This window comes from Hibiscus syriacus, unplaced genomic scaffold (assembly GCF_006381635.1).
Source record: "Hibiscus syriacus cultivar Baekdansim isolate YM2019G1 unplaced genomic scaffold, ASM638163v2 tig00110647_pilon, whole genome shotgun sequence".
Classification (NCBI taxonomy): domain Eukaryota; kingdom Viridiplantae; phylum Streptophyta; class Magnoliopsida; order Malvales; family Malvaceae; genus Hibiscus; species Hibiscus syriacus.
In genome coordinates, this window is record NW_024062811.1 from 1394393 (window position 1) to 1402264 (window position 7872).

Here is a 7872-nt window from a genome sequence, read left to right on the forward strand (position 1 = left end):
ATACAATTATCCTATTGCAATTGTTGATGCTCGAACTCATGATTTTTAGGAAGAGCAATGATTTCTTTAATCATTGAGATAAGTTGATTTGTGTAGATATAAATTTTTTTTGAAAACAAATAAAATAAAATAATTACATTTTTTATTGAAAAAGTAGGAATAGAGAACAAAGCAAAGTTAAACTTATTTTTTTATTTAATAAAATTTAAGGGGGAAAAGAGAAAAAGAATTTGATTCAAAACGCCTTCTCGTCTCTCTCTCATTCGTCCAATCATCCGTTTCTTGAAATGTCAACCAAATTCTGGTCATTTATTTAGCTCAAAACCATACTCTTCAAAAGAGTTTTACTTTTTTTCACTTATAAATAACGATGACTCCCCAGGACTGACTGAGAGCTCTCAGCCTAAGATAAGCAACAACCAACAAATAAAAAACTTTGAATTTTTTTACTATGGCAGAAGAATTTAACGCTGGAATTTGTGGAGAGACATGGTGGAATTCCTCGAAAACTATGTTTGGGGGTGTTCTTATCCGTGTCCTACGGGGATTGCTGTCGACATGGGAAGCTTCGTATGGGGTGCTGATATGGCGGATATCAAGGCAAGGTCTTCCTATGAGGAGTCTGAGGATAGCTTAGCTTTCCAGCTGGGAGCTCAGCAAGGTGATTCAGATAGTTGTGGCACCAGTATTTTACTTGATTCAACCTTACAAATGATGGGTTTCAGCCTTTCGTCATTGTCAACCTCGGACTGGAACCAGTCTTTGATGTAAGTTTTCGTGTTCTATAATGATAACTAATATAATTAGTATATAATCCATGATTAAATATGAATTCATGTGGTTGAAGTTCAAATACAAGGAGACCATGGAGTCCAAAGCTTCAACCACAAGTTAGGAAAGAAGGGTGACTTTTTTAGTTTTACTCGGTAAAGGGAGTCTATATGACTTTATTAGATGAATATATATACTTTTGTCGTTGCCTGCAGTCGGAGTAATGGGAGAAGTGAAGGTTACGATTCAATTTTTCAACAAGGTATGGATTCTTGTCAAACCCAAAAGAATTGGAGTCCAAGGAGCTATGCAAGCCGCGGAGAAGATTCTTCCATTACCACTTTCAAGCCCATCAATCAGGATTTCTCGTTGGAGCAGCAGAGGTTGAATTCAGTAACCAGCTGCGATAACAGTACAGCCACCTGCCAGTTTCCGATGGATTCAGTGTCATATGGGTACACATCGACACTGTTACAAACTTTGTTTCAATCTGATCCTCAATCCCAACAACAATCAGTTTTCAACAACAACAGGTCAATCAACTATATGTCGGCAGCAGCCACTTACGGGGCAAACTGTGGTACTGAATCATCACCTTCTTGGCCAAAATTAGTTCCTTTATTAAGGCCATCATTGCCAAAACAACCGCCCAAAAGTAGCTTGCACTTTACCAACAACAACACACCCTTTTGGAACGCTTCCGCCGCTGGTGTAAACGACGTCAAAGCCGGCTTTTTACCCTCGCGGCTGCAATCCGAGTTTCTTTTACAATCATTAGAAGAAAAACCTAGTTGTCCCGGCCTAACGAAAATGGTAAATAAATATGTTCATGATTGGATCCAGGGCTAGGGTTTCAGGAACAATTTTGATTTATTTATTTCATGTTGTGGACTGGTTTTATAGACTAATACAGAAGAAGCTCGGAACTCGGGGTCAACGATGAAGAAAGGATTAAGCAGTGAGCCTCCATCATTGAAGAGGCCAAGGATTGAAATGCCACCGCCATTACCAGCTTCCAAGGTACTAAAATATAAATTCGACCAAGTTTGTTTACAGTTGGAATCATAGTGATCGTTTATTCAAAGAATTAGATATGAAAGTTGATAGCAAATTTTATCAGGTTCGAAAAGAGAAGCTTGGGGACCGAATCACTGCGCTCCAGCAAATGGTTTCACCTTTCGGAAAGGTGAAATTTGGGTTTTTTCTTATAACTCTACTTTTTTACATTTTTCCCTTTGATAATATCATTGAAAGCTTTGCCTTTACCTTTGCCTTTGGATTATTCTTTACCTTTACCCATTTTTTTTCTTATTCATTTTTCCAGACCGATACTGCATCTGTTCTTCATGAAGCTATTGAAAGTTCCTCCACGAACAAGTCAATGTATGTTCCTCAGTCTTCTTTATATTTCTTTTAAGATCGCATCAGTAAACCTAAATCTACTTTTTTTAAAATAACATGAAGACGAGTGGATTCCATTACCATCAAGAGTATTCTGAATATGGACAGAGAAAATTCTATTTTTACGTAATTTCAGGTTCTAAATACTCCGTATATGAAACAAGCAGCAGCTTCAATACAACAACAACAGGTATCTATAAAAATATACAAAAGAAGACTTTGATGATAAGGGATCATCATTTTCAGTGTGCCAATAATAACAAGGTTAATTACTATTTGAATAATGCACTAATTGTCCGAACATGTCGTACTTTTTTTCTTGCAGAGCACTGAAATTCCGGAACGAGATCTAAGGAGCCTTGGGCTTTGTTTGGTGCCAATCTCCAGCACATTCCCGGTTGCTAACGAGACAGTTGATTTTTGGACGCCAACATTTGGTGGGACTTTCGGGTAGGAAACAGAGGACAATTAAATAAAAGCTAAAAGGAGTTTGTATTGTACAACAACTATACTGCGGTAGATTAAGTACCAGACCCCAGTCCTGCCATAACTTCAATATCCATAAAGTGTAAAAAAAGAAAAGGTAATGGAAAACTTAGAAGGAACAAGTGCTAAATTCAGCGAAAATTTGTTGATGTTTAGGAGCTGAATTTAGCAGATTGTGGGGGAGGGGGTTAAAGAGCCCTTTTGTTCCTTTCGAGTATGTGTGTAGGGCAGCGATCATCTTTTACTCATATAAAGATAGATAAATAATTAAAGAGGTTCTATAGATCATGTATTTGAGTTTCTTGTTGTTGAAGACTGGAATTGAGTGGATCTCAGCTGATGATTGGGGTTTCGACCGTCTTTATATTTGCAGGTAGTGGTAGTGGAAGCCAGAGGGCGACTTTTAGGGTTTGCTTAATTATAATTGAAAGAAAAAAAGATTAAAAAATAAAAGAGGGAAAAAAAGCTCTTTTCAAAATATACATTTCGGCTTGTTAGCTGAGTGGAGTTAATCAAACACAATTATTGTATACATTCAAATACTTAATTAAAAAATTGAATTGTTGTAGATTATAAAACTTCAATTTGCACTTTAATCCTAATTTATTCAGATTTACATAGGATACATGCCAAGTAACTGACAGTTAAGGATCATTTTATCAGTGCCAAAACTTTGCTTCACAAAAGTATCGATTTCTTGTAGTTATGTGGCAGCTCCATGTTGATTGGCATAATGATTGGAATTTTCAGTAAAATTATACTAAATGAATAGTACTAACCATATATCACTATCAAGACAATAATATCCTTTGAGAATTTCTGAATAAAACATTTCGCTCAAGTCTCTCTTAAATTCTTATTTGATCCAATAACAGTAATGTAACACCCCAACCCGTACCCGACTTGGATATGAGTCCGAGATGTCACATTGACTTTTTAAAACAATATTCTTACAAAATAACAGAACATTTGGACTTATATATATATATATAATACGATAATATTCTGTTGAATTATGTTCATTATAACAAATTTAAGGAAAGAAACATTTTTATGAATAATATTATACTATATGAATAGTATTGATACTGTGCAAATAATACCGTGAACAGTAATGTACAGTATCATGAACAGTACCGATGCTAAAAAAATTCAGAATGCTACAGGGGGTATCGATACCCTACTACAGTGTACCGATACCCTGCTACAGTAATTTCGGCTAAACATATATAAAACTCCTAAAAATTTAAACTTCCATCACTATACAGTTACCATTTACATAAATACGCTTAAAACATTACAAAACTCAATCAGAGCATACATACTTAATTTACCGACTTTGTTTACATGCCAACCTATTTATCATATAACAAGACATACTGTATAATTTACTTCTAATCTGATCTTTGAGCGGAGATATGTTGTTCCTTTGAACTTAGCTTTGATCCTCCTGCTTCTCAATACCTACGTGTAAATCACTTACACGCTAAGTCATAGACTTAGTGAGGCATGAAAAACATGTAATATTACTCTACTCATATCAATGCATAAACAATTCTATATTCACCAATACACATATATCATTAACATATAACCTTTCATATAAAAGCATATATCCTTTCATATAACCAATACACACATATACATATATCATTAACATGCTTATCAGTACTTATATTATTATCACTAATTCTCTTTTTATCATATAAGCATATACTGAACATTTCTATATTCACCTTCGAACATACATATCATTTCACAAAAGAGCACACATAGTATCATATCATTTGATTTATTTACTCTCTTTAAAGCCCATGTACACTTCTAAGAACTTAAGGTATGTGAGTAAATTGAGGTTATACACCACTATGCTGTCACCACAGCTCGTATAAATGTCCCGAAGGACCAGTCCATAGATCCCGAAGAATCTAGGTAATCAGTCCATATGTTCCGAAGAACATAGGTAAACAGTCCATATGTCCCGAAGAACATAGGTAAACCCTCGACTCTTGGCATGCAAACTATACCCCTAGATCTCATATCACATAACATGGGCACTATCATTCATATCATTGCTCTTATAATCATATTTTTTTTCTTCTGTCACATACCATATGTATGTGTAAACATTTGTTTCACATGTGCATGTAATCACATAGCATATAAACTTATACATGTATTCATGTACATACTTCCATATATTTCATGTATCAATGCCAGATAACTTATGTCATATTTTCATATAGTTATGTAGTTCAGTATCACATATCACATATAATAACATATGACACATATACCCATTTCCATGTACTCATGTATTCATGCTCACCTAAGCATCATATCAATCACAATTCAAATAACATTTCAGGAGTCACCTCTTATCATAGTAACTCCGTCACTGGCTCATCGCAAGTCAATGTTTGCTCAATAACATAAATACAAATTAAATTGCACTCACCTTGACACTATATATCCAAATCCACTTCTATGATTTATCTCTTTGGATTGATCCTAACTTTGTAGTCGTTTCAGAACTTGCTTGTGCTCGTATTTATACAATCAAACATTTTTAAGGTAATTATCAGATATCTACACCTTGTAATTTGATGCTAATAACTTAAACGAATTTAATGAACCAAAATTCACTTTTTCCTTTAGGGGGTATCGATACACTCCTTAAGGTATCAGTACCCTTATTACATTCTGTGATTTTTCGTTCAAGAGGGTATCGGTACACATACATAGGGTACCGATACACTTTGCCCAAAACATGCTTTTTCACCCGAAAATTCATCAACTCTTCACTGAATTTCCTCATACAAATCTCCTTTCATGCCACCAAACTCAACTACAACCATTTTAACTAACTTCTATCATTCCTACACTTTATTATCTCTCATATATCATTCAGATTCTTAAAACTAAGAATCTTACTAAATTTTCCATGTAATCCAAACTTATTTCTAACACTTATAACTTCTTATTCACACCTATGACAAGTCAAATTCCATCTCAAAGTTCCTTTATTAACTCTTTTCCATAAATTCCCTTAAAAACCTCTTCTCTTTAATCTTTCATAACTTCTTCATCTTTTGATTTTAAGACAACTTAAGCTTTCCTTAAGCTTAAGTATTACCTAAGAATCAAAAACTCATACTTAAAATCAACAAATAATCAGCTAACAAGAAAACTCACTTTTAATGGAGACTTACGGGGAGAAAAAGAAAGAGAAGAAGGCAAGGAGATAAGCTTCCAGATACTCCTTCACCCCCAATGTTTATCTCTTAAATAAGAGATAAATATCTTTTACATGAAGAGACCATCTTACCCTTCATACTTTCGTTCCTCATAATTTAATCCGATACCAGAATATATCACTTTAAATCTCTGAACTTTTTAATAAATTCTATTTTAATCACTAACTTTTGAACTTTTATAATTTGGTCACTAACCCGTAGTTTAGGATGTTACAAGTAAGGAGAAATTTTAAGATTCTTTTGATAAATATCATTTCATTCATAGAATAATAAAAAGCAATACAAATTTCTATATTACCACTCTAATTAACTCTAGCTCCTATGATAGAATAGGAACGGACCTAAACAAAAATGAGTGGGGTAATCGTCCTCTAAAAATTTTAAATTTTTATAAAAAAATTTATTTGTATTAAAAATATATTTTCGTTTCTTTAAATTTTTATAAATTCTCCCCAACCAAACATAAAATTATGCATCCCGACATGTGATAGAACCCTCTCATGTTTTCCATAAAAACGTCACACAATTTTCTTTCATAACCTTTGACAGCAAAGGTAGATTTCTAATTCTGTGTGTAATCTTCCCCAGCAACCAGTGAGCCACAGTCAGCTTGTCTAAGATTCTTAGTCACCAAGGGAGAGTTCCGAGCTTCAGTCCAGTGCAGTCAATAACATCTTGAAGCTCTGCCTGCGTTAATCCAGAACTCAAAATCTCACCTTTCAATCTATTCATTTGAAGCCCTGACATGCTATAACGCACGCCCACCAGATCTATGATTGGAGAAATCGGGTTGTGTGATATCAACCCAACTTGTCCACCATTAATAGCAATAGAATCCGTATTCTACCGTTAGCGCAGGACTGTAATTATTCAAATGTTTCCATCCCTCAAATCTCCTATCCAGAATCCCCTTAGCATTAGGCAGCTGTTTTATTCTGATTTCTAGTAAGCAGAGAGAATCTATATGCCTAAATTCAATCAGTTATTTAAACTTGTTACATAATGCATATCGAAAATTCGAAATCAAACTTGTTACATATAATCCCGTACGAATAATTATATTGAAAAAAAATTAAGTATATACCAATACCAGTTGATTTCAATTTCTATCTTTTAATTTTTTTCCCCTTTGGGTTACAGAAAAGTACAAAGAAGGAGACATAAAATGGAATACTAAAAAGGGAAAGCATATGGGCAATGGGCATCATTGTTGATGTTAATAAAGTATATATGAGCTCCATCAATGTATGAGCTTAGATCTGTCACTTTCGTAAAAGTTGATCATTTTTCCTTGTTTTGGCTAATCTAATGAAGAACTCGAACAATACTTTCTATCTTCCACTACAAGTTGTCTTCTTCCTTAGCTTGAAAAGGGCCATTACTTTTCACTCCTTTGAATCCAATATCGTATGCCATTTTCGAATCGACGCTTTATGGCTTATAATAACCTTCCAAGGAAGTTCCCTTACACCATTGTTGCAGATTCTTTCGAATTTTCCGGGTGTTGAAAAATGATTCGTCACCAACTCATTATTTTCTTTGTTTTCTCATGCTATTTGACATATCGGAAATGTTTCTTTTTCAAAGGAGATTTCATTTGAATTTTGACCCCAGATTGCATTATTATCATTATTCAAACATATCAATAAGTTTGAACTAAATCTATCATAGGAGGCATTGCAAGAATCACTGCATTGAAGGATCCGCTGCCTTTGCTACTACATGTCTCGAATATGACCATGACAATTCAAAATGTTTGTTCCTTTCTATGTACGTAATCCAGATGCTAAGATAATGAACATAATGTCAATTTTCATTGCAACCATTTAGAGTTGTAAACTTGCTTTAATTAATAATACTACAAACAAAGATATAAGATTTACATCGGGCCCTTTTGTGGAGCCTTTAAGGAGCTTAAGCTTCTAGCCGAAGGCTTGGATTCAAATGAAGCAGCCGT

At 34.2% G+C, this 7872-nt stretch overlaps 1 protein-coding gene across 1 annotated transcript; it reads left to right on the top strand.

The window, feature by feature from the left end:
- The first annotated feature begins 230 nt into the window (after positions 1-230).
- LOC120137092 (transcription factor bHLH103-like) lies at positions 231-2903 on the top strand. The gene is given in 9 exon segments (XM_039152945.1): positions 231-515; positions 518-767; positions 987-1584; positions 1675-1791; positions 1892-1957; positions 2096-2126; positions 2129-2154; positions 2309-2362; positions 2498-2903. Coding segments are annotated over 9 exon segments (1335 nt in total). The 5' UTR covers positions 231-451; the 3' UTR covers positions 2627-2903.
- Positions 2904-7872: the final 4969 nt, after the last annotated feature.